Below are 26,779 nucleotides of genomic sequence, written 5' to 3'. Positions count from 1 at the left end.
GGAGGCCCCAGTGCTTCCCTCCTCTGAAATGATGGCATCTCTACTATTGATATACAGGTTATTTCCCCTTCCCCATAGAAGGTGTTCTGGAAGAGAGCAAGGACTATTTTTTGTTTTCTCTCTTTCTGAGAATAGCCCCAGGGCCTAGCATAGGGTTTGGCACATAGTAGGGACTTAATACTCATTTAATTGAATCGAATCCTGTAGCATTCTGATCAGTTGTGTGTAGTTCAACCATCAGCTCTCTTGGATCATCCAAGTAAAAAAGCTTCTTGAGGGGAGGAGCTGTTCAGCTTTCGTCTATGCATCCCTAGGGCCAGTCAGGCACACAGTAGGTGCCTCATAAATGGAGGTGGTGGTACTGTTCATTCACTTTTCATGTTCCAAGTTCAGGTCTCTCCCCTCTATATTTAGATTCATTGGGGTCAGGACTTTGCCAGTCTCTGGTCTCTCTAGCCCACCCCCTTCCCCTCAGAGAGTGCAGACCACAAGGGAGAGGGTAACAATCGATGCTTTTTAGTTGGTGGATGGACATTAGGAGGGGCCCCTGGAGGTCAGTGAGTAGAGGATGCTGGTGTCGGTCCCAGCTTCCTGTGCAGGACTTAGACATCAATCTATGTCCCTAAGGAGCTACTTCCCTTTCCTCCACTTACTTCTCCTTGGCCTCTCCTTCCCCCATCTTCACCCACCAAAAACAAGACCACATTCACAAACAGCTTCAAAGACAGTTTCTTTTTAAATACACAGGAGAAAACAAACTCATAGAAATGAGGCACCAAAGCCCAAATGGGCCTACAAAAAAATAGGGGATGTCAACGTGTAGCCTGGTTTTTGCTCTCCACTCAGTTCTCTCTCTTGCCATCCCAAAAGTCCATTGCAGCAGCTTTAGGCTAGATTCATCTCAGCCTCTCCCCGTGGTCTTCACTGGCCAGGATAAGTGCAAATGTGCAGAATAACTAAAGAATTACAGCTCATTTATCAAAGGCCATCTTAAATACAAGATTTGGCAGTGCCAGCAGACTGCCCCCTGGGCAGCACCATCAGAGATACGGGTAGTGCCCAGCAAGAGCCCAGGGATGCAGGGCTCACCAATGCCTCTTGTTCAAATAAATAACAGTAATACCAACCACTGTAAGAAGCCAAATCGCAGTATACACAGATTCAAGAAGTGGTTCCCAGACCAGCGATGGACACACTGATTGAAAAGATGAGGAGTACTCTTTAAAGGAAAAGGTTAGACCAGCCTCAGATCCATTGCTCTTATCCAGGCTGAGACTAGCCCAGAAAGTCACCAGTCACAGCCCAGGAGCCTTCCTGGAGATGGGTGTGTGGGAGTATTAGGGTCCTGCAAGAAGTTCATCCACAGCTTTGAGGAGCCCATCAAATCCAAAATGGTTGTGGTGCACAACGGTAGAGCTCTGGGCTGGTGGAGCCCAATGGAGCCTTGGGAGATTGGGCGGACAGGGAGAAAGGCAGATCTGGTGACCAAGGACAACAAAGGGCTGTGCAGTGGAGTGGGTCAGAATCGAGGTCAGGATGGGGGTGGGGAGGAGGCTCCATCCCCTCTTCTGACTCCCCGGCTTCCCAGCCCTTGAGCTGCAGGTTAGAGCAGCCTCAGGCAGGTGAGGACAAGAGTCCCCTACTCAGGCCCAGCCTCTCTACCCCTTAAGGCCTCTGAGGTTTTCACTTTCATAGTTAGCAGCCTTTGCCCACAGAGTTTGCATGAACTCTCATTAAAAATGCCCACACTGGGTCGATTTGGGGGGAAAGGTGTCTAGCTTGCCAACACCTCCTTGCATCTCTGTAGTACTGAGTGTGTCTCAGGGCATGCTCCCTTCCTCCCCTTCACTGCTCTGCCCCCAAATCCTCCACTCTCCCAGGAGAAACTCTGTCATTCTGCCCTAACTCTGAGGATTCCATCTGGCCCCATTCATCTGCTGTCCTCCTGAATGAGCCTTCCCATCCAACGCCATGGGAAGAGCCCCAAATGAGGCCTGGGTTAGAGGCTGCCTCTGATACTCACTGACTGTGTGGCCCTGGGCAAATGATTGAACTTTATATTGACAGCTGCTGAGACTAACTTTCAGAGAAAACACTGGTCTGCATCAGCAAGGTAGACACCCTCCATCCATGCAGGGATCTTAGATGAGTTCCCTCCCCTCTTTCAGCCTATTTTCTATAAAATGAGGGACTTGATCTCAAAGCCCCTTCCACCTGTACATTCTATGAATGACCGGGAATCTGCCCCTACCCCCAACCAGTAGGGCAATGTGGTGGGGGAGTTGGGGGCTGGGAACAGCATGGAACAGCTTAGGAGTCCAGCCCAGCTCTGCTAGCAACTAGCTGGGCCTCCTGGGGGCCTCTTTGAGCTTCAGTTTTCTCATCCATCGAATGAGAGGAATGACACTCACCTTGCCTAGCTCCTAGCTAAGGATAGATTTCAATGAGTGCTTTCTTAACCTACTAAGAGCACCAGCATTGGGATCTTCAAGTACAAGGGGATATATGTCCTGTTGACTCCTACAGTCACTAGGATCAAATACAGCCCCCTATGCTTGGCCCATCTGCACTCTCAGCCCCCAGGGCAAATAAATGCCAGTCAGGCTGCAAAGCAAACATTCCTATAAGCCCCTATGATCTCCTGGGACCCCTAGACAGGGGTGAGGACACATTGCTTCTCTCTCAGAACATGCCCTTCCCAGGTGGAGCAGCAGATGGGGAGGAGGGAAGGAATTGAGTTCCCATTCCTCAGGGACAGCCCACCAGCCTATGCTTAAAGGAAAGTCCTCTGAGAGTCCAAGAGACATCCCATCCAGAGGTTCTAAAAGTCTGCAAGGTCCTCTTGAGGGTGCAGCACTTTACTTCCTATGGGGAGAGCTGCTGTAGAATGCTGACTTCTCTGCCGGGAAGACGATAGTGGCATACTCCGTTTGTTCACATGAGTCGGCCCCACCTTGTTTGGGGACCTCAGTCCTCTGGAAATCCAGTTGGCCATAGACCACAGTGGACACTGAAGTGACAGGTGGCTCAGTCTTCTTCAAGGACTAAAAAAAAGAAAATGCAGCAGATTCTTTGAACATTATTACTTCCAAAGTCTCCCTCAGCATTCAGCATTAGCCACATCCAGCAGGTGGGACAGCCTGAATGACATCCTTGTTTATAGTGTGGGGACTGGAGAGCCAGAGACACCTTGTTCTCTAATGCCAGCTCTGCCTCTGACCAGGAGTGCAATCCAGAAGGGATTGACCATCTGACCATGTCTTCGGCAAGGACTATCCCACCCATCTTCTGACCTCTTTTGAAAGGCAGCTATGGACATGGGGTCAAGAAGGTCTGAGTTCAAATGCTGCTTCAGATACTGAACAGCTGTGTGACCCTAGGCAAGTCCCTTAACCAGTGCCTGCCTCAGTTTCCTCACTTGTAAAATGTGAATCATAATAACACCTATGTCACAGGGTCAGTGTGATGATCAAATGAGATAATATGGGTTTGTAAACCTTAATGTGCTACTATTTTTGATGATGGTGATGATGATGATACCAGGGAGTGGAAAAAGAACACAGCCACTAACAAGTAAGACCTTGGATTAGTCACTTAGCTTCCTTTCACCTCTCTCTCTCCATCTGCAAAAAAACACCCACTTACATTGTGAGTGATAATGTGAGGTTGAAATGTCACTGATTTATGGTTTAAAGTTAACCCTAACCCTACAGATCATAGATCAAGGAGGAGAAGGAACCTCAGAGGATACCTAGTCCAGCTGTGCACCAAGGCTGGAATCAGGAAGACCTGAGTTCAAATCTCACCTTAGATATTTAACTAGTTGTGTGATCCTAGGCAAGTTGCTTCACCTCTGTCTCCCTCAGTTTCCTCCACTGAAAAATGGGTATAATAACAAGTACTCTTCAGGATTGTTGTGATTATCAAATGACATAATACTTGTGAAGTGCTAGGCACATAGTAGGTGCCTAATAATGCTTACTTATTCCCTTACATTTTTAGAGGTAACTAAGTGACACAGTGACTGGAGCCCAGGGTCCAGGGTCAAGAAGAGCTGCGTGCAACTCCAGCCTCAAACACTTCCTAGTAGGGTGACCCTGGACAAGTCACTTCACCCCAGTCTGCCTCAGTTTCTTCAACTGTCAAACAAGGATGACAATAATAACATCCACATCCTAGGGTTAGTGTACGTATCTAGTGATATAATATATGTGAAGCACTTAGCACAATGCCTGGTACACAGTAGGCACTTAATAAATGTTTTTTATTTCTTTTACAAATCAGGAAACTGAGACCCAAGAAAGGTAAATGACTTGCCTAAGTCCAAACAGATAATGAGTTTAGTGTCAGGGTTTTAGCAGAGGGAAGGGAGGGAAGGAAGGAAAAAAGGAAGGAAAGAAGGAAGGAGGGAGGGAGGGAATGTTAAAAGAATTATAGAGCTAAAATGCATTATTTGCTATGTTACTGGACATAAGGCACAAGCGGTAAACAAATTTGTCAAATACTTCCACGGTGATTCCAGAGGTGCTTTCAGACCAAAGGGGAGACTAGGGAAGCCCACTGTTGCCACCACCACCACCCCCCACCAAATGCACCCTTTCTTTTTCTTTCTTGCCTTTTTCTCCTCTGTACTATCTCCACTCCCCATTTCTTTCTCTCTTCTTTTTTTGGGAGATACAGCAGAAAGAACAATTCCATTCGGAGTCAGGATAACCAGGCTCAAATCCTACAGAGGTGGAATTAACTTGCCCAAGGTCACAGATATCTGGATTTGAACCTCTGACTCCAGAATTCTTTTTGTCATGCTGAAGTGACATGTCCAACATCACACTGGTGAAAAAGGGCAGAGCTGAGCTTCGAACCCAGTCCTTTTGACACCTGATTCAGTGATCTTTCCACCACCTATGGTGACCCTAGGAGCTAAAGTCAGATGGGCCTGAGAGAGTAGCTAGCCCAGTTTACCCATTTTACAGCAGAGGAAACTAAGGCCAAGAAGAGGGAAAGGATTTAGCCGGATGTACACAGTGTGGCGTTGCTGTGATTTGAACTCAGTCCTCAGGTTCCAAATCCAGGATTCTCCACAAGGAGACACGCATGCCAAGCCACCTCCACAAACATAGACAGCGTCACACTTCTGGTCAAAATGAAAGGAAGGGACTTTAAAGAAACTCACCAGAGAGTCCTTGTCACTCTCCAAGTTACCAGGCCCTGTAAAGAAAATAGTTACTGGTTAGAAGAAATATAAGAGCTGAGATCTGCCAGTGGTCAACTCCCAGCCCCCATCTGGGCTCCTGGGACAGGGGAGGGCACTAAATGGGTGACTCCCAGGAATATCTTTCCTGACTCTGCCTTTCCCTCCCTCATGCCAGAAGGCTTCTCTTCTTTTAAACCTACCATTCCCCAGCCCCCAGAGATTACAAGTGGGCAAGAAAGCTCTGGTCCTGAAAGGTGAGAAATCTGAAGCAAAATCCCCAAAGAGAACACTGGAGCAGAACAGATATTTGTTGGGAAGCCCAGAGACGCCCTGTGGAGCCCCCCAGGAGGGCCATGTTGCATAAGGCAGCATCATTGCAGGAAGGTTTCATCATGGACAGCAGAGGGTGAGGGAGTGAGATCTCCACAGCCCAGTCCTGGGCTGCCTTTCCTCCCTGTTTTCCACTCTCTCCCTCACCAACAAATAGCCCAAGGACCAGAGCAGCCGCTGCTGTCCCACCAACAGGAAATGAAACAAATACGTAGAAACTAGTCTTGCTCCTCCATGGTCACCCCTCACGGAGCATCAGAGCAGGAGGAAGGGTAAGAAAGGGAAACAGGTGAGGAGATGAGGCCAGGGAGGGACCAGGCTGCAGCTGCAAGTCCCAGCTGTTTGCAAACAGAGAGGAAAAGGGACTTTGAGATATCACCACTTCCCCCACCCTAAACTGGGCCACAGAAGATGCAGTAAGCATGACAGGACCCTGGGGAAAGGGAAACCCGAGGCTGATCAAAGTCTCCAGATGTTCTGCCTAGTAGGGGGGGGCTGCCAGAGGCAGAGGGCTGCTCTTGGAGCCAGGAAAATCTTGACATTCCGCCTTAGACATGTACTAGCTCCCTCTGACCAAGACCTTGGCCCAAGACCATTCCAAAAGCCCCATGATGAAGATATTCTCCACCTCCACAGAGAACTGGTAAACCCGCAGTGCAGAGGGAAGCAGCCTTTTTTTACTTTATTTTTCTTGGAGAGTTTTGTCTGTTTTCTTTTGCAACATGGCTAATATGGAAATGTTTTGCGTAACTTCACATGTATAATGTGATCATATTTCCCGCCTTCTCAATGGGTGGAGGAGGATGGGAGAAATGGAGAGAATTTGGAACTCTAAAATTTTTAGATGAATAAACACTCATTTACAACAATTCAAGTTTTTACATGCAATTGAGAAATCTTTAACAAAATAAAGAAAAAAAATTTTAAGAAATATACAAGCTCATTCTGACCAATACAGTGATCGAAGACAAATCCAAAGGATCCATGAGGAAAATGTTCTCCACCTGCAGTGTAGTGGATGAACTCTGAGTGCAAATGGACTTTTTCATTTGCTTTTTTTTTTTTGCAACATGGCTAATATGGAAATATGTTCTACTGGATTTCACATGTATTATTGACATGTGGGTTTTAATCTTCACTCTGCCACTTGTGAGGGGCCAATGATTTCAGTTTCCTTCTCTATAAAATCAGTGTCACAAGAAGAAAGGAAGTGGAGACCAGTGTAAGACCAGGGAGGAGAAGGGGCCCATATGCCTACATATAGACACCATCTCCCCAACAGAATGTAAGTTTCTTAAAAGTAGGGACCATTTTATTTTTTGTCTTTGTATTACCAATCCTAGCACATTTTTGGCACCCAGGAAGCACTTAATAAACTTAATAACAGTTGGGTGGTGCAGTGGATAGAGCGTTGGGCCAGGGACCAGGAAAACCTGAATTCAAATCTAGCCTCAGATATTAGCTGGGTGACTCTGGACAAGTCACTTAACCACAGTCTGCCTCAGTTTCCTCATCTATAAAATGAAGATCATAATAGCACCTGCCTCCAGAGTTATTGTGAGGATCAAATGAGATAATGATGGGAAAGCACTTAGCACAGTGTCAGGCACATAAGCAAACTCTATACCAACGTTAGCTATATCATTATTATTTATTTTTATCATTATATGCTTGTAGCTGAGAAAAAGCTTGCATGCCCTGCAAATCTTGGTCTTTGAGAGTTCCGAGGATTATAGTCGAGTACTACAAGGATTGTCTATGCCAACTTCTTTTTACAGATGAGGAAACTAAGATCCAGAGAAGTTAAATTATTGGTGGAGGTGGAGATTTGTCTTGTTTTTGTATCTATAGCCCCAGCACTTACCATAGTCCATAGCACATAGTAAGTGCTTAAATGCTTTTCACCCACCCACCCATCCATCCATCCATCCACCCACCCATCCATCCATCCACCCATCCATCCATCCACCAACCCACCCATCCATCCATCCACCCATCCATCCATCCACCAACCCATCCATCCATTCATCCACCCACCCTCAAGGGGCTAACAATCTAACACGAGTAGGAAACACCTAGAAGTGGTGGCCAGGAAGTGAATTTAGGTTCTGAGAAATCAGACATTTCAGTGGAACAACACAGTGGTCCATTCACACCCTGAGGTGGTGACTGCAGCGAGCTGTATTATTACCCCTCTTGTGAGGATGAAGAAAATGCAGTGATAAGATTAAAATGACTGTCCACGTTCACCCGAAAACAGAGATTTAAACCCAAGCCTCCTGACTCCAAGCTAGTGATCTATCACTACTTCACCGATGATGAGGATGCAGAAGCAAAGGAAAGAGAAGAGGAAGAGTGCAGCATTGACTTCTTGAGCTCCTCCAAGCATGGAACGGCAATTAAACAACCAGCTAATAATTATTTCTTAAGCATTTATTATGCGCCAGCCTCTGCCCCAAGCCCCAGGGACACAGACAGAAAGCAGAACCAATCCTTGCTCTCAAGGAGCTACTTCCAGCAGGGGAGCCAATATGTCCATCGGTTGTTACGGAGAGGATGGAAGGCAACCTTGTCAAGGAAGACCCAAGTGGGAGGAGGGGTGGGGGGCGGGGGAGGGATGCTAAGGAGAGCCGTTACCTCCTCGATCTCGGAATTCTACAAACAGAATCCAACAGAGCAGCAGCAGGACCAGTACAGCGCCCACAACAACAGAGATGGCCACAATCAACCACGGGAACTTTTCTGTAGGCTCTGGGGTGGTGAAGGGAGGAGTCGTTGTTGAGACCACGATTCTTTCTAAAGGTTAGAGAAGAAGGCGGGAGACATCTCAAGCCTCTGGTGAAGTGGCACCTGGGGAAGCTCATTCTCATGTGCTTTCCCCCATGGGTCGTCCATGATCCCATAGAGCTGAGGCTATGGGAAGCCAGGGGTATATGGGGTGCTGGGGCTGGGCTGGGGCTGGACTGGGTAAGAAAGAGTGAGAGGAGCAGCTAGTTCCCACAGCAGGGGCACATGACCCAAGCTGGAATTTATCTAGAGCCCAGACTACCCTGTTTGAGTTCACTGGACACAGCCTTAGAGCAGGGACCTTTTTCAGTCCCTGGTACATCATTTGATGCCCATTTTTCCTTAGGATAACTAACCCACCTGTCACATTGAGCTCTGACCGATCACTTTCTTCCACTGGTGGCATTTTGAAATTGATAATTCCACAGAAATATCTCCCACTGTCGTTTAGCTGTAATCCCAAAATAGTCATCTCATAGGTCTGATTATCAGCCAGCATGGCTATATGATACCTGTCCTGCAGGTGAGAGCTGGGTGTGTCTTTTGGGTAGGCAGCTAACTTCTCAGGCTGGCTGCCATTCTTTTCTCTGTACCAGTTTAAGACGAGAACAGGTAATTTGTGGACTTCGCAGATAAAAGTGGCATTTTCTCCTTCTGTCCTTGTGAGTTGCAGAGGCCGAAAGCCAAGGCTATACTTGGTTTTCACTGGAAAAGAAATCAGAGTTTGTTGTCTATGACATCTCTGGCTTCTGACCCCTTATCTACCCACATGATACTCCTTCTGTCACACCATATTACCCTCCCCTAACCTCAGCCCTGTTGAGGTTAAGATTAGGCTAGCCAGTCACTGAGAGACCTTTCCAACCCTGAGCTGAAGAGTTACCACAAAGGGAGGGACTACCAGGTAAGGGAAATGATTGTAAAAGGAAGGGGATTTGGAATAAGCCAATAAAACTGTTCTTGGGTCTATTGTTTTCTGGAGTCCCAACCGAGCCAGTTTAATTGGTGATCATTCAATCAAGAAAACCATTTGTCCAGCATGTATTGAAGATGGCTGTGTCCTGGGCACAGGGTTTTCCACGTAGGTAAAGATTATACAGTGAGGGAATCAGAGGATCCTAAATTTAAAGGGCCCTCCAAGGTCATCTACTTTAGACCCCCTCATCTGAGGAAAGGAGGCCCAGAGAGGTTAAGTGATTTAGTTCAAGGTTATACAAGTAGTAAGCATCAGAAGCAGGATCTGAACCCAGGTCCTTTGACTCTGGAGTCGGTGCGTTTTCCACCACACCTAATTATCACCAAATATTCCCATGATCGTGAGAGGAATGAAAACCAGACCCTAAGAGAATAAGATAAAAGAATTTCTGGGAGGAGCGGGGGAAACCAAGCATCCCATGCTGTATTTATGGAAAAGAGGGGAAACATGAATGACTGGGTTCAATCCAACGTGCAAGAAGGACACCAGGCTAGGCTGGCTGTGAGCAAGTTAACAGTTTTGTCAGTGACTTAGATAAAGGCATGCGTGGCATGCTCATTAAGTGTGCAGATGACACAAAGCTGGGAGAGACATCTAACATACTGGAGGAAGGAAAACTCACCAACCTTGGACTGGATGAAGTACTGTGGAATTGAATAGGAATACATGTAAAATCCTACGTTTAGGTTCCCAAAAGTCCACTTTTCCAGTACAAGATGGGGGAGGCATGGTTATCCAGCTGTACATTTAAAAAGATGAGGAGCTTTCAGGGAGGGACAAGCTCATTTTGAATTACCAGTGGCATGGCTGTGTAAGGAACAAAAGCCACCTCGGGCTGCCTTATCGAAGGTAAAATGTCCAGGATTGGAGAGAGGGTAGGCCCTCTGTCCTCTGCCCTGGTCAGACCACATCTGGAGAACCATATTTGTTACCAGGAATCACACATTATCTGAGAGACCAATCTCAGTGGACAAGGAGTCCACCACCCATGCCAACACTGGCATCCACTGCCAACCAACTTTCACAGCAGTCAGGAAAACCCAAGAGCCCCAGGAGCAGCAGTGCCACTTCCATAGACCACTGACCCTACTTCCAGCCTGTCCCTGAAGCTGTTGTCCAGGCAAGAAACCCCTGGGGAGATAGGACCCTGCTAACTGCTCTTGCAGGAGCCACAGCCCCCATCCTCATCAGCCACAGCTGCAAAAGGCATGGGAAAGGAGGTTAACATCAGCTGAGTCTTTGGTGCTGTCCAGTGGTTTAACATCAGAATCAAATTTGATTTAATCGATGGGAATGATACAGAAAATACATGTGAGCATCTGGACCCCTCCCCCCTTAGATGCAGGGGCCTTACCATCTGTCCTGCAGTTGACCCTTCCCATGTGCATCATTCGCTCTAAGAACACGAGCTCTATCAGAGCAGGGGCCATCTTTTCTATTTGTGTCACCAATGCTTAAAATCGCGCTCAGTACCTAGTAAGCACTTAACAAATGCTTTTCCATTTATTCATTCATTTACACGCTAGGGAAGGCATTGAAAATCATCCAGAAGGGGGAGACCAGAATGTGAATGAAGGGCCCCCGAGCATGTGCCCTTTGTGCATTGAGCGAACAAACTAGGGATAATGATTCTAGAGAAGACAGAGAACAGCAGCATTGTGTTGGAGTATTTGAGGGGCCCCCAAATCGGAGAATCTGGCATGTTCTTGGGGCAGCAAAGATATCTGAGCCTTGGCAGAAGCCACCCCATGGGCCACCAGCAAGAAACTTATCCCCCAAATGAATGGGAAGACTGAGAGCTTCCTTTAATGAGGCATGAATAAAGCCTGGCCTTCACTATCATTGGCCTACGATGAATTCGGGCCACATACCAAAGTGGGAGGCACATTATTTTAATCTTTCTGAGTGACTGTGCTGTCCAAGGCCAGTTGACTTTAATGGTCCCTGAGAACCACAGCCCAAGGGACAGAACTGCCCCATCCTATCAGACAATGCCAGGGCTCCCCTGGTCTTGCATTTGACACAGATCAGACTCTGTAGGGAATGGATGAGTGCTGCGACACATACAGAATGCCATCGCCATGCTGACTGGAGCCAATTTATAATGAAATTAAGTTCTTGACACCAAGTAAAGGGTTGCCCATGACCCTTGGTGAGTGTGCATATCAACTAAAGCTTCTGTATTTGGGGAATGACCGATCCTGCTCCAACCCCCTCCTCAGTTTCATCCAGTACTCTTCATGCTTAGACACCTCTCACCTCAGACGCATTTTAACTGTGTGACCCTGGGCAAGTGCCTTCCCCTCTCTGGGCTGTAAAATAAAAGGGTTGGATGGATGGCTCCTAAGAACCCTCCCACCTCCCAGTCGCTGATCCTTTGAATCCTAGGGTGGAGGTATGAAGATAAAGCAGAGATTAGTGGAAACTGAAGAGAAAATTCAAGCATTTACTGGTATGTGGTGATCACTGGAGGCAGCAAAAGCCAAAAAGGAAGCAATGCCTGTCCTCGGGGAGCTGATCTTCCACTGACAGCAAGGGAGCAGAGTGGCAGGCACACACGTGAGTAAATACAAAGTAGATTTGGGGATGAAGCACAGGAATAAAGGGGAGAGAAAGAAAGACTCCTTGTAGGCGATGGCCCTCAAGGTCCATTCCAAGAAGAAGAGATGAAAAGAGAGGGCATTCCAGGCATGAGGGAAAACTTGAGCAAAGGCACAGAGGTGGGATGTCAGATATGGAAAATAAACAGTTTGGGAAGAAAAAGGTGTGAGCCTGGAAATGAGGCTGAAACCAGATGGTGGAAGATCTTCCATACTGACCAAAGCTAAGCCTCAAGGGCAGATGACTGAACAAGGGGATATCATGATGGGCCTCCCTGCTGAGGTACAGGTCAGACCTGATACCCCCAGAGCTCATTCAGTCCTAAGATTCTACAAGCCTCTCACATCAGATGGACCCTGAATCCCGTTTTCTCTAACCTGCTCATGATTAGAACCCTAGACTGTGGGCCCAGCCACTGTTTCTGCCTTCTTAGTCAACATACCCTTTTCAGGCAGGTAGGGCTGTATGGGTGGGTGTTCTGAAACCTAACTGCCTTTGGCATCAGGTTGCCAAAAAAGCTGCACCCACCCTCAAGGTTCAAGGAAAATAGCTTCCCTGAATGGGGCCAGGGTAGAGAGAAGGATGCAAACACCATCCACATGCTCTTTAGATAGAGGGGGTGGAGTGTGGAGAGCACAGGGTCCTTTGAACTGGGGTAGCTTCCTCTCCAAGCTAGAAGGATAGTACAGCCAGAGGTTTGGGGTTTTTTTTAAAGGAATGATAACTCCAAGACCTGAGAAATACATTTAAAAACTTCAGTTATGTCAACACTGATAAGCCAAAGGCAGCCTCTGAGTTGTAAACTCTGGAGGAGGGAGGTGGGGAAGACAGACCAACCATTCACACTCATAGATTGAAGGCTTAAAGGGACTAAAAAAGGTCTATTCCAACCTATTTTCTCCAATTTTACAAAGGGAGAAACTGAGGCTCACCTCCCATTCTCATGGTTGGTTGTAGTTACATTGGATGCAACCCAATTTAGTTCACCAAATAGTGATTAAGCACCTACTGTGTGACCCAGGGACACAGGCACAAGAAATCACTCTCTGACTGCAAGAAGCTTAGTTTTTGTCAGTGTGGGGAGACCAACACCCACAGAGGAGTAATTCCAAGATTACAAAGTTTATGCAAACTGATACGAGAGAATTTTTAAGAGGGTGTGGACCCTATCAAGTTGGCGGCTCAGGAAAGGCCTTATGGAGGCTACACCTGAGTCTGAAGGCAGCTACAGGTCCTAAGAAAAGAAGGTGAAGAGAAAATGCAGAGACCCACCTGGGCAAAAACATAGTGATGGGAACTGGAATGGTGTTGGAAACAACTCTAAAGCTTTATTTCACTCGCTTTTGATCAAGTGAGGACAATATTTCAGATCAGTACTACCCTGCACAATTGAATGCTCTCTGTCCTAACCCAGAACATTAACTATGAATAACACACAGGGAGGAGAAATCCCATGGGGGATTTGGCCCCTTGGAGCCAATGTTAGGGACAGGCAGTGTTAGTCTGTGACAATAAAAGTCATTCCCTATGTTCCAGTGAGACAAGAAGCAGCAAGCATGTTGGATTTGGAGCCACGAGCTCTAGATCAGCAGGGTGGTGGAAGGGGAGTCACGGGACTCGAGTTCAAATCCTGCGTCTGACACTCGTTATTTTGTGACGCTAGGTAAGGCCTCCTGGAGGCATACTCTGCACTCCTGCCCAGCTGCTACTTTCTCTCTCTGGTGGTCTTCTAAATAGCACTCTTCTTGTATATACTGACTTAGGGACACCTTGTCTTCCCCAGTGAATGCAAGTCGTTGGAGGGCAGGCAAAAGCTGCTTGTGCTTTTCTTTTGTATCCCTAGGGCTCAGCACAATGACTGGCCCAGAGTCAGGGCTTGCTGGTTGCTGATTTGTGGAAAGAATATGGGGAAAAGATGTAAGTGGGGAAAAAAGAAGAGATTTCTCCAGTTTGAATCCCTCCAACGAGGGGCCTGAGGATTGGGTGCTAAGAGGGAGAGTCGGAGAGGTGTGTCATGCAGGAAGGCAAAGGTCACCTGCACAAGTCATGTCGACAAATTCTAGAGGAGGGAGGAGCTCTGTGGTTTGTGGGTGTTTAAAATTTCACCCAGTGATCTCTCTGTGGGAAGTCTGACTTCCAAACTCTGCTCATGCTCACAAGGAAGGTGGCCAGCAGAGGTGGTATCCCTTAGACTTTCTTCTATGTCCCTGAATGCTAAGAGCCGCTGACATCCCTCAAGGACCAGGGGACTGACGGTGGCTGGAGCCAGCTCAAACTGGTGAACTGATTGTTCAATTTGGATTGTTAAATTTCCAGCGGAAATATTAACACCTCAGAAATCAACTAACACTACACATCAGGACCTGGTTTATTGTCTTGTTGATGGCAGACTTAAGAAAATGGTAGAGAAATGTTACTAATGACAATCAGGCTTAAAAGTGTTGTGTGCACATTTTTTTTTTCAGAGAGTAAATACATCTTTAGCAGCACACCCCCAACGCTCCCCATAAAACTTTTTTAATCCGCATGAAAATGAATTTCAAAAGTCAAAACTACTATGAATTCACTGTGTGACCTAAAGCGAGTCAGTTTTTCTTTCAGAGCCTCAGTTTCCTCCTCTGTTAAATGAGCCATTTGGACTCCTTCCGGCTTCAAAATTTAAAAAGGAGGCAGATTGCCATCAAAGGAAGTGCTGAGTTAGTTTTGGGGAAGCCGCTTTCAAACTCCTTTGGCCTCCCTTGACTTTAAAATACCAACGTAGGACAAAGCCACATTTTACAGAAGGCTAGTAAGCGTACGTATCAATAAATGTATTTGGGTTAGTGTGTAAGTGTGTGGTTTATACCCACAAGAGGGTTTGGCATAGACTTCTCCTGAGAGACAGCAGTGACACTAGCATTAGAAGACCCAGGACCAGCGAAGATTCTCTCCCCCCCTCTTGCATGTCCCTGAAACTCAGTTTCCTCTTTCGTAAAATGGAAATAAAAGCCCTCACACAACCCACCAACCAAGCTTATTGGGGGAAAAGCTCTTTGTAAACGTTGAGGTGTTAGAGAAATGTGGGTGACTCACTCATAATCCTCTATCTGTGCTAGGCATTTTAAAACTAGCTTGTTATTGGAAAAAGCATTCCATCACTAACATGTTTCTGTTCGTTGGTACAGTCTTTCACAAACTATCCAACGATTATTTCCAACTCTATGTCCTCTGGGCATCTCCAACTCACCCGGTCTAAACCAAAGCTCATTTTCCTCCTCAAACTCAGTCCCATTATAGACTTCCCTCTTTCTGTCAAGGTCATCACCATCCTTTATGGAGCTTCCCAACCTGCTTGTCTTCCTCAGTTTCTCTCCCTCCTTCACCCCACCACCACCCCTTCTTTCACCATTTCCAATCAGTTGCCAAGCCTTCTTATGGATTCAGAATCATGGACTTGGAAACAGAGAGGACTTTTAAGATCATCAGAAGTCCAAACTTCTCATTTTACAGATAAGGAACCTGAGGCCCCAAAAGGTTAAACAACTTGCTGAAGGTCGCCCAAGTCCTACCTGACAAGTGGGATTTGAATGCAGATCCTTGGATTCCATGTTACATGGTTTCTCGTACTCCTTAACATCTCTCATATCAGTCTGTCCCCTTCTCCCTTCTGACACATTTACCTCAATAGCCTCCTAATTGGTCTTCCTGTCTCAAGTCTCTCCATTTTCAATCCCTCATGCCCCTACCTATGAAAGTGAAATTCCCAAAGGTCTGTCTGAGTCACTCACTCACTCCCTACATTCAAGAGGCTCCCTAGTACCAAATACAAATGCCCGTGTTTGTCTTTTAAAATTTTTAAAGCTCCACCTGACTGCAACTTAACTTTCTAATTGTGTTGTCCATTAGTACCTGTCATGTGCACCAGGCTCCAGTGAAACACCACCTTGCTCTTCCTCACATATGACATTCCATCACCCTTTTCCCCAACTCTGCCCAGGCTAGCCCCCAGACAGGAAGCATCATCTGTCTCCTCGCCTTCACCTCCCTTCAAATCTGAGTCCAGCATCACCTTCCCAAGGAAGCCTTTCCTCTTCTCCTCAGCGCTAGAGTTTCCCTCCCACCAGTTCACTCAGGTTCATTCTCTATACACTTCCTTTGATGCCTACTGCCCCCCTGTCCAGAAGGTAAGCTTCTTGGGAGTAGAGAAGGCTCAGTTTTCTGTGTTTGTCCCCTGACTTGGTGCCGAGTGCATAAATGTTGATTGATTAATTCATCAGAAGAAATGCATGGGGACCAACAATTGCTCTCTCCCAGTACAAGTGAATGTGCTTTAGGTCACCAGGACTTCTTCTCTGTGTGAAGTTTCACAGTATGCCTTCTTTTCAATGTACCTATGAGGTGAATCTACACATCAAGTAATTTTGACCTATTTTACAGATGGGTTTAAGCCCTAAGACATAAAGTGACTTGCCCAAAGTCACACCGCTAGTAAGAGTCAAAGCCAGAATTTGAATTCAGGTCTTTTGAATCTGAGTCAAGTACCCTTACTACTGCAGAGCCCAGAGCTAAAAAGGACATAGGAGCAGCCAGTTGTCCCAGCATGTCTAGAATGGCAGCCATGCCATTGCATTGCCTCCAAAGACTGAGTAGGACACATCAGGGGCTGCTCTCGCAATCCTGATGTCTCTTTCTCCTTTTTGGATTCTTACAGGAAGTTTCCCCAGAGCTTCCACCAAAAAAAAATGGTGTCATATGTGCCAAACACAGTTTCCCTAGAGTAAATCAACCCAGAGCAACCTAAGTGAAAGCTTTGTGAACTTTACAAGGAGGTTAGAGTTCACTCGAAGGGTCTTCTCTAGCAGGGATGGGACAAGATGTTCCTTGAAAGAAAAATCATGATTAAAATGAACAGAAGAGAGGCTAAGCACAGAGATAGTGACCATCAAGGAGCTCAAAAGATTCATGGAACTCAGGAATATTCAATTAGACAGAGAAAGAAGATGGATAAAATGTATTCTCTTGGTACAAAACATGACCAGCTACAACAATTCATCCAAGAAATGAATGTTATGTGAATTAATGTTTCCTAATATTATAGCATTAGGAAAACAATAAACACAATCATTAAAAATGAAAGCATCCAAAACTACATGATGATCCTTCTCTGTATCTCAGTAGATACAGAAAAGACCTTTGTACAGTACTCATTTACGCTTTGTTTAAAAAAAATACGAAGTATGGGCATAGAAGGATCATTTTTTAATATTGGAAAAAGTATCTAACCTAAAGCAAACATCATCTGCAATGATAATAAACTAGTTTTTCTAATAAATACAGAATTAAAGCGAGTGCCCACTCTCCCGACTATTATTTGATTCCAGAAGTGACAGCACAATCACAATAAATGAGAAATTTAAAGCATAAAGATAGGTAAAGAAGAGACAAAATTATCCTGATTTTTGGTGACATGATGGGTTCATTAGAAAATACAGGGAATTATCAACGATGCTAACTGAGACAATAATTTCTGCAAAGTTGCAGGTTTCAAAATCTACAAAAGCACATTTCCGTATCTCAGAATCTAAAGGGTAATAGAAGCAGTGTCAGATTTTATATTCTTGGGCTCAAAGATCATTGCAGGTGGTGGCTGTAGCCAGGAAATTAAAAGATGTTTGCTTCTTGGAAAGAAAGCTATGGCAAATATGAACAGTAGACTAAAAAGCAGAGACATCGCCTCACTGACAAAAGTCCATATAGTCAAAGCTATGGTTTTTTTTTCCATTAGTAATGTATGACTGTGAGAGTTGGATTATACAGAAAGCTGAATGCTGCCGAATCTACACTTTCAAATTGTGGTGATGGAGAAGACTTTTGAGAGTTCCTTGAACACCAAAGAGAACAAATCAGTCAGGTCAATACTGAAACTAAGGCTTAAATGCTTTGAAAAGACAATGAGAAAATGGGACTCATTGGAAAAGACCTTGATGTTTGGAAAGACTGAAGACAAAAGGAGAGGATGGCAGAGGAAAAGATGAATAGATAGTGTCTTTGGGAGGTAGTGGAGGGTAAAAGGGCCTGGAGTGCTGTGGTCCATGGGATCATGAGGAATGGATATGACTGAAAACAACTGAATAACAACAAATAATTCAAAGGGAAATCTTATTCAAAATAACTATGAAATGTGTATAATATGTGTAGTCAATCTTCAAAATATACTAAATACGTGTATAAATTCAAATACAATGTGCTCCTTAAAGAGAGAAAGAACAATTCAGATAGCTAGAGAAACATCCAGTGCTCAAGGCTGGACTGTGCCTGTTTTAAAGTCATAATAAGAATGGCAAATTCTATGAAAATTAGTCTACTCTTTTAGTGCTACACCAGTAAAACTAACAAACGGGTACTTTACAGAACTTGATAAAATAAGAACTAGAGATACTTCGAGAAAAAAACGTGTAGACTATTAAGGGAAATATAGAAAAAATGTAGGGATGAAGGGCAAATAGTGATTCCTGAACTCATATTACATAATAAAGCAGCCATCACCAAAACCTATCTTGACTTAGTTTAAAAATAGAGAAGTAACTCAATGAGACATAGACCAGACAAGAGAGAATCTCAAACAGTGGAACTCAATAATAAGCCATTGCCTAATAAACCAGAAAAAATAATTTACTTAGGAAAGAACTCCCTGTTACATAAAAATTGATGGAAAAACCGGAAAGCATTCTGACAAAAATAGGCTTAGGCCACAACAAGTTCACAACGGATACAGGACCTTAATATTAAAGATCTATGGCCAAAAGAAATATAAAAAAAAAGAAACAGATAAGACATGCAGACAATGGGGTGTCCCTACAAGAAAACTTTGCCCTACAAGAAAATAAAGGGGAAGGGGATAAGAGAAGGGAGGGCAGATTGGAGGAAGGGGTAATCAAAACACATGCTATCTTGGGGTGGGAAGGGGAGAGGTAGGAGGAAAATTTGGAACTCAAAATCTTGTGGAATAAATGTTGAAAACTTAAATTAATAAGAGGGAAATATATGTTTTATAGAATCTAGGAAAAAAAAGATCCACAGTCAAAAAAATGATGAGCAAACAGACTTCAGAAAAACCTGGAAAGACTTATATGAACAAATGCTGAGTGAGGGGAGCAGAACCAGGAGAAAAGAATTACTTGCTCTCTCTTTTTTGTTTTGTTTCTTCTTTCTCGTAGTCCATTCCATTGGTTCTAATTCTTCTTTGTAACATGACTAATGTGAAAACATGTTTAAAGTGAATGTGTAGGGAGAGAGAGAGTCTATGTCAGACTGCAACCCATCTTGAGGGGTAGGGGGAAGGGAAGGAGAGAGAAAAAATTTGGAACTCAAAAGCTTGTAAACTACAAATAAATAAATTTTTAAAAATAAAATTTAAAAGTAGAAAAGAAATGGATGAGATACCCTTCACAGCTATGGGTAGAATGTGGATTCTTAAGCAAAGATAGTTTTGTTATCATTATTATTGTTATTATTTCTAATTAAATATTTATTAAATATGAAATATGAATAAAAGGTTATTAAAATTGAATATTATTAAATGGATAACTCTGTTGACAGTTACCAGCTGTCACCTGGACACTTAACCTCAATTGCATCACCTTCTCCCCTCCAAAAGAATAAAAAAACAGATAGCTCTGATCGCATGAATTTTTAAAAGCTTCTGCAAAACAAACAAAGTAAAGTATCTAGCATAAGAAAGGAAATAATAGAAAGAAGAAAAATTCTTATCGAATTTCTCTGATGAAATATTTATAGCAATGCTGCAAAGCAGAAGTTCAGTGATTGAGAAGCAGATAAACTGTGGTACACAAATACAATGGAATATGACTGTGCTGTGAGAAATGGCAGATATAGTGATATAGAGAGGTATGGAAAGATTAATATATTATGATGCAGAATGGAGTAAGCAGAGTCAGGAAAGCACATCCTCCAATGACTGTAACAACATAAATGGAAAGACCAACCACAAAACAACCAAAAATGAATGTCAAAAAATTACAAACAAGAATGTCTCCAAAGAAGAGAGATGAGAAGACCCCATCATCCTACTCCTTTACAGAGGTGGGAGATCCATGGGTACATTGGTACATTGCAAGGAATTAAAGACTTTTTGATATATTGTTTAGATTTACTGATTTTTTTCTCTTCTTCCTCTACTTAAAATTTTTTTAATAGCTCTCTAGTAGGGAGAGAAGAGGAAGAATAATGGGAGAAATTCTGTGGTGTGTAAGAAAAAAATCAGTAAAAAATTATTGTAAAAAACACATGCTATCCATCAACATAGGGGTCACAGAGAATAAAGAGGGAGGTGTATAAGTTGACAAAAGATGGATCATCATTTGGATCCCCGTAAATTTCCTCATCATCTTGATTCCCATCTCAGACAATTCATGGTGTCCTGTAAGAGGCAGGTTGACCCAAAACAGTACAAGATACACACACACACACACACACACACACACACACACACACACCAGTTCTATTATCAACAGCTTAACAGTTTTCATGAAAAAAATATGCAATCTTCTCTTTTCCCATCTGTGGTTGTGTGATCTTCCCTCCCTAAGTCCTCTGCCTTAAACTCATAGCCAAAGAAAAGAGATGGTGATTTGGACATTTCCTTCAGGGATTCGTGTTGAAAAGTAAAGCACTGACGGGGAGCAGCAGAAACCAGAAAGAGTACTGACTCCCATCCCTTCTTTGCCACCACTCCAGCCTCAGCCAAGGACACACAAGGACTTGAGTGAGCCAGGAGACCACACAAACACAGCAGACCTTGGACTAACATCTATTCCCTTTTCTTTTCAGCCAGGATGCCTCTTTGGATGCCTAGTAGGTACAGACCAGAGTTTGATTTTCCATGGAGGGGGTCAGAAAGTTAAGCTCAGTTTCCTTATCTCACTTCCTGGCCTGGACACACCTTTTTTAAAATGATGGGCTTTTATCCTTTCAGAATTTCCTTAAATCAAAAAGACAGAAATAATGAAAAACCTTGGGGCAGCCACATTCCTCCCATGACCCAAGGGATCCTTTCTCAACACATGCAACCACAGATGTTTAGAAATTCAACCCACCTTTCCCTGGTGACCAGGAATCTCTGAATTGTAATGGCATCTCAGATCCATATACCAAGACCCCATTATTCTCACAGCACTCCTGTGCAGGAGGTAGTACAATTATTCCATTTTACAGATGAAAAAACACCAAACTCCGAGAGTTGTAATTGTTTGCCCAATGTCACATAACCCAGGGCTGGTGCCATTCAGGTCCTCTGACTCCACATTCACTACATTCCCCCAGTACCCCCAAATTGAGGGGGAGGCCCCCATCTTCCCTCCAAGATGATCTCCAATTTATTCTGTCAATAGCCTGTTTGCTCAGAGTTGTTTCATGCTGTCACTCCCATCAGACTGAGAGGTCTTTGAGAGCAGTGACTGTCCTTGGCATTTCTCTGGCTCTCCATCCCAAAGCAGAAAACATTTCATAACTGACTAACTGAATTCAAGTTCTTCAAAGGTCAAAGAACACAGCTCTTTCCACCCTGTCTAGCTTATTCTCCCCTTGGTAATAATTATCGCTGACAGTTCCATATCTTTGTATGACTACAAAGTACTTTGCATAAATGTTTTCATGTCATATGAGGCAGATGACCCACGTGTTACTATATCCATCCTACAGATTACTGTTAATGCAGATTTTAGTTAATACAAGTACTATTGCACCCATTTTCCAAATGAGGAAAACTGGGTGGCTCAAAAGAGATCTGTTGTCTTGAAGCTGATAAGTAGCAAAACTTCAGGATTTAGCTCAGGTCTCCTGAGTCCAAATCTTGGAGCTGTCTTGTCTTACATCACCCTGCCTTTTGTTTCATACAAATGTGTAAGTTTGGGGATGTCTGTTTGAAATAGAGACCAGTTCTTCGTGCCCTTCGAATCCCTCATTTTATTCCAAACCACCATTGTCACTCCCTCTACAAGCTCCTTTCCATGCTGACAAATCCTAATTCTTTCAGCCTCAATGTCCTTCCTCTCAGCTCTAAATCCTGTGATTGAGCTAAGCCTCAGCATCTCCCACTGGGGAAGCCCCAGTGTGAGTCTTTGTTGAATGCTCTCTCTTTCGCTGTCCTCTAAGAAGGGGAGAAAAGCCTGAATGCCATGCTGTGGGTAATCCAAGGAAAGCCAAGTAAATGGTAGAATACCATCCCATGCCCAGTGATATTCTGGGTCCTGGGGGATCCGGGGAGACAGCGTGGTACAATTGAAAGAGTACTGGGAATCAAAAGACCTGGTTTCAAATCCCTCTGATGCCATTTACCAGGTCTGATTTAGATGTTGGGCACATGAACCTTCCCCCAACTCCTGTGAAGTGAAAATGGTAAACCAGATGACCTGAGGTCCCTTCCAGCTAATCTGCTAACCCAGGGGTGGGGAGACTGCAGCCTCGAGGATATGTGGCCCTCCAGGTCTTCAAGAGTGGCCCTTTGACTGAATCCAAATTTCACAGAACAAATCCCCTGAAGAAAAGCACCTAACCTAAGATCTCCTTGGAGACCCCTACGGCTAGGGCTCATTAGTGCACGTTGGATGAATGCATGAGTCTCCTTTTTCAGTTCTTACCCTGGGGCTTTTCTCTTCCCCTACTACTGATTTTCTTTCATTTCACTCCCAAGTCTTTCTCTTTACAAGGTGTTTTGCTCACTGTCATTCCATTTAGTAATTTCTGCCTTCCTATGAATTCCCTCTGTCTTTCCTCCACCTACACATTCCTTCCCAGCATGTCTTCAAGCCTCTCTCCTGGTTTCCCCTTCCTCCCCTCCCTTCTTTCATGTGTCCTTTGCTGAGGCAGACTGACCACTGTCTCCTCCCAAGGCTACTCAGAAGTTGATCCAAGTTTTTTGCCTTCTGCTGTGGTCAGATCCTGACTCTGCATTGTTGCTTAGGGAACCTTGGACAAGTCATTTCCAGTCTCTGGGTCTCCATTTCCTCATCTCTAAAATGGGAGTATTGGACTAGATCATCTCTGAGATTCTTGCCAGATCTAAACCTGCGGTCTCTTCCCAATTTCTTATGTCTGTATTTCTCAGAACCACAGAATCTCAGAGTTAGAGGGGACCCCTAGACCATCTAGTACAGGGGTTCTTTACCTTTTTTGAATCATGACCCTCTTTGGCAGTTCTGGGGAAGTCTACAGATCCCTTCTCAGAATCATATTTTTCAATAATTGAAAGAAATAATAAATTTCAGTCAGAGGTTAGTGAAAGCACATCTTTGGGCCATTAGGCAAGGTCTGCCCCCAACAAATGACACATTGCTGTTACAGTTGTTGTTCACTCATTCAGTCATGTCCAACTCTTTGTGACCCTGTGGAGCATAGCACAACAATAAAGTCCAAGAACCAGAGTGGTTTACCATTTCCTTCTGCAATGAATTAAGGCAAACAGAGGTAAAGTGACTTGCTCAGGGTCACATAGTCACATAGACACATTAATGTCTAAGGCCCAATTTGAACTCAGGTCTTCCTGATTCCCAGCCCAGTGCTTTATCCACTGAGAGCCTAGCTGTTTCCACCTGGTACAAAGCAGATGTTTAATAAAATCTTGATTGATTATAACCAAACTCCACCTACAGTCATGGAACCTTCTTGAATGTTGCTGATCTGACTGCTCATGTGGTATAGACTATCCCTGGGGATCTTCACTGCTGTGTGTTTCTCCCCCACCCCCATCCCACAAAAGTGTTTCATCTAGGACTTGTGTTTAGTAGGAATCCTTGGACTGGTTTTAAAGCCCTAACAGAGTCACAAAAGAAAGTGTGTGTGTGTGTGTGTGTGTGTGTGTGTGTGTGTGTGTGTGTGTTCTGCTGAGCTGGAAAGACCTACAGAGAAACTATGTGTGTTGGGATTGGAAGCTCAATTCCGTGTGGACAGTCTCGGGCGGGTAAAGGTGGGAGCTTCTAAATCTTAGAGCTCTCACAAGACCCCCCCAGGAAACAGCTGGGAATATGTGACTATATTTATCATCTAAGTTCCAGTCTTGATCACCTGGGAGAGATCCTTCCCCAACCTGGCCCTGGAGTGATGACATTTTCAGCCCCTGTAACAATCAAAGACCATTTCCTAAGGCACAGAGGATAGAAGCAATCCTCTCAGCAAACCACTCATGGATTCGTGAAAAGGAAACTACAACCTCGGCCTCAAAGAGAGAGCATCCACCTCAGAGAGCTCCCTGGGTCAGCTCCCCATAAGTCTGAAGAGCTGGCCCCAGGCCTGGCCACTGAATCAGGTCATTCCTCCCCTCAGACACCTCCATCATCGGAGGTCCACCCGCCCGCACAAGAGGAGCTCAAGACCTCAGCCGCCTCTTCCCTTCCATGGGGAAGAGAAGGAAAGCTGTAGGTGTCTCGTCCATGAAGACCTTGCTGGGAGACACCTATTGCCCCTCCTATGTACATGGTTGAGGAAGAAGGCTTTTTAGGAGCCCTGGAATGATTGGCTGGTTGACTCTTTCAGACTCAGAATTCCTCAAGTTTTCCACGTTCTTCCCTAGTCTTACGGGAGACGCTAAACCACATCCCTGAAGGAAACTGAAAATATGAGCTTATTTTGTTTCTGAAAAACTGATACAGGATCGGCAAAGGTGGGGGAAGTTTGAGTTCTTTTTTTTTCTTTTTTATGTAGGTGGTAGAGAAAAAAGACTGTTAACCTGAAAGACAATCTTATGTGCATATATGTGACACGTGTGCGTGTGCGCACACGTTTTGGTGTTTTGACTGTTTTGGTCCTTCCTGAGTGTCTTAGAGAAATATCTCCAAAGGAGGACAAGTTGTAGCTGTGATGAACACCTTGTATGGAGAAAGCTCATTACAGATAAAAAGTCTCCAACCCACCCAGACATCTCATCACCTGTTTTCATGTTTCTCCTTTCATTTGGTCAACTCTCAAATGCACCGGGCAGCCCGGGCCAACTCTGTCTGTACCCCCATTTATTGATGACGAAAAGAGTGGAGTCCTGTCTAGAGGCAAAGGGCACCTGCTCTTTGTAGAGCCAACCACTTCATTTTACAGATGGGGAAAATGAGGCCTAGGGAGATGAAGTGACTGCCCAGGGTCACACAGGTAAGAAAGCAAACAGGGTGAGACTTGAACCCAGACCCTTGGACTGCAGAGCCCCTGGTGGGAATCCTACTTCTGCCGCTTGCTTGATAGCCTTTCCCTCAGGCTTTTTAAGAGGCATGCACCAGAAGAGCTTCACTGGCCATCGTCTATCACAAGGATGTGCTGTTTGTCTTTTCTTGCTATCCAGGCCAGGGTTCCTTAAGCATCTGTCTCCACGAAGCCCTCCCAAACTGCTCTCCCTCTAGCAGCAGGGTCTTAACCATAGGATAGAGTCCTCCATTCTAGGCTCCCTTTCATTCCTCATTATTGTTGGTGGCTGTTAATCGGGTCTCCTGACTTGAGGGTCTCTTACAAAGGGAAAGATGCTGTGGGCTGCTGGAACAAGAGCTAACAGCCCTAACTTTGGGGTTAGGGAGAACCTGGGTTCAAATCCTACTGTGGCCTCATATTTCCTGAGTCATCTTGGGCAGTTCATTTCAGCTCTATCAAATGAGGGAGTTGGACAAAATGACCTATAAGGTGCTTCCTGGGAAGTCCTGCCTTTGATCCTCAGAGAGGTCACTTTACCAACCTGGGCCTCAGTGACCTTATCTGCACAATGAAAGCATTGGAGCAGATCACCTCCGAGGTTCCTCTGAACTCAGGCCTGTGATTCTATAGCCCTTAGTCCTGGCCTTACTAGCATGTAACCTTGGGCACGCCACTTAACCTGTTTTCCCATCTGTAAAATGGCATAATAACTCTCTCTGTGTGTGTCTCTTTGTGTCCCTCTTTTTCTGTCTCTCTAAGTGTCTCTATCTGTGTGTGTGTGTGTCTGTGTCTGTGTGTGTGTCTCATCCCAGACAAAGCAACATAAAAGAGTTCATTGTTATTACTGGTCCTTTCATTCCATTTTCTACCCATACTTGGCCCTCAATCACACTCTGGTCGATGTACTGATCTCCATCCTGAGCTCAATTCCCAAAAGTCTTTTAGCAGAATTAGATGTAGGGCCTTGGCAGGCACCCCCCCCCATCTGCTGACCACCTTCCTGGCATAGGACCCTCACCAGGCTTGAGCCTGATGACACTCAGAGAACAGCCCTGTGGGCTCCCCACATACCTGGTGCCAGTTGTGATGCCCAGAGAAGCAGCCCAATGCAGAAGACAGCCCTATTCCCCCAAGAGGGCCTCATGGCCACCTTGGCAGGGTGAGATCTTTGGGGGCCGGTCTCCTTAGACCCCTGGAGTGGGAGCAGCTCAGCCTCAGCCTGCCCAGCTTCTGCCTCCCGGAGCACAGAGGGTCCTCACTCTCAGCCTTACAAGGCGCCAGTAGGTAATGGAAAGGAAACAAGCCCCATTTCAACAGCGAGGGAAGCCCTGGTAGGGCCCCCGCCCCCTCATCCTCCACCCCCTGCTCTTCCTCCTACCTCTGGTTCTCATCATCTCACCCCAAAGCCTGGAAAAAGAAAGAAAAAAACCACCAGTTTCTGGCATCCTGTGCTCCGCTGAAGAGAGCAGAGGAAAGAGGGGCCTTGAAGGGAGATGGTGACAGACAGAGAGGAAGAAACCACAAGGGAAAGCAGGAGCTGCATTTCCTGGGCATGCTGACATGTTCTGAGCCCTGTGATGTGCATGTGTGTGTATGTGTGAAAGAGAGACAGAGACAAAGACAGAGACAAAGACAGAGACACAGAGACATATATATATATATATATATACACACATATATATGTATATATATCTAGAGAGAGAGAGAGCTCAGTTCGCAGGTGATAT

The 26,779-nt window shown here is 45.0% G+C and overlaps 1 protein-coding gene across 1 annotated transcript; it reads right to left on the bottom strand.

Annotated features, from left to right (window-relative positions):
- Positions 1 to 717: 717 nt before the first annotated feature.
- PDCD1 (programmed cell death 1) lies at positions 718 to 26,415 on the bottom strand. The gene is made up of 5 exons (XM_072618816.1): positions 26,124 to 26,415; positions 8,672 to 9,016; positions 8,162 to 8,320; positions 5,174 to 5,208; positions 718 to 3,044 (listed from the first exon to the last, which is right to left on the bottom strand). The coding sequence occupies exons 1-5, from the start codon at positions 26,194 to 26,196 to the stop codon at positions 2,859 to 2,861; spliced, it is 798 nt and encodes a 265-aa protein (XP_072474917.1). The 5' UTR covers positions 26,197 to 26,415; the 3' UTR covers positions 718 to 2,858.
- Positions 26,416 to 26,779: the final 364 nt, after the last annotated feature.

Source organism: Notamacropus eugenii, chromosome 6 (assembly GCF_028372415.1).
Source record: "Notamacropus eugenii isolate mMacEug1 chromosome 6, mMacEug1.pri_v2, whole genome shotgun sequence".
NCBI classification, from domain to species: Eukaryota; Metazoa; Chordata; class Mammalia; order Diprotodontia; family Macropodidae; genus Notamacropus; species Notamacropus eugenii.
The sequence above is the reverse complement of the archived record's forward strand: the minus strand, read 5'-3'. Positions and strand labels throughout refer to the sequence as shown.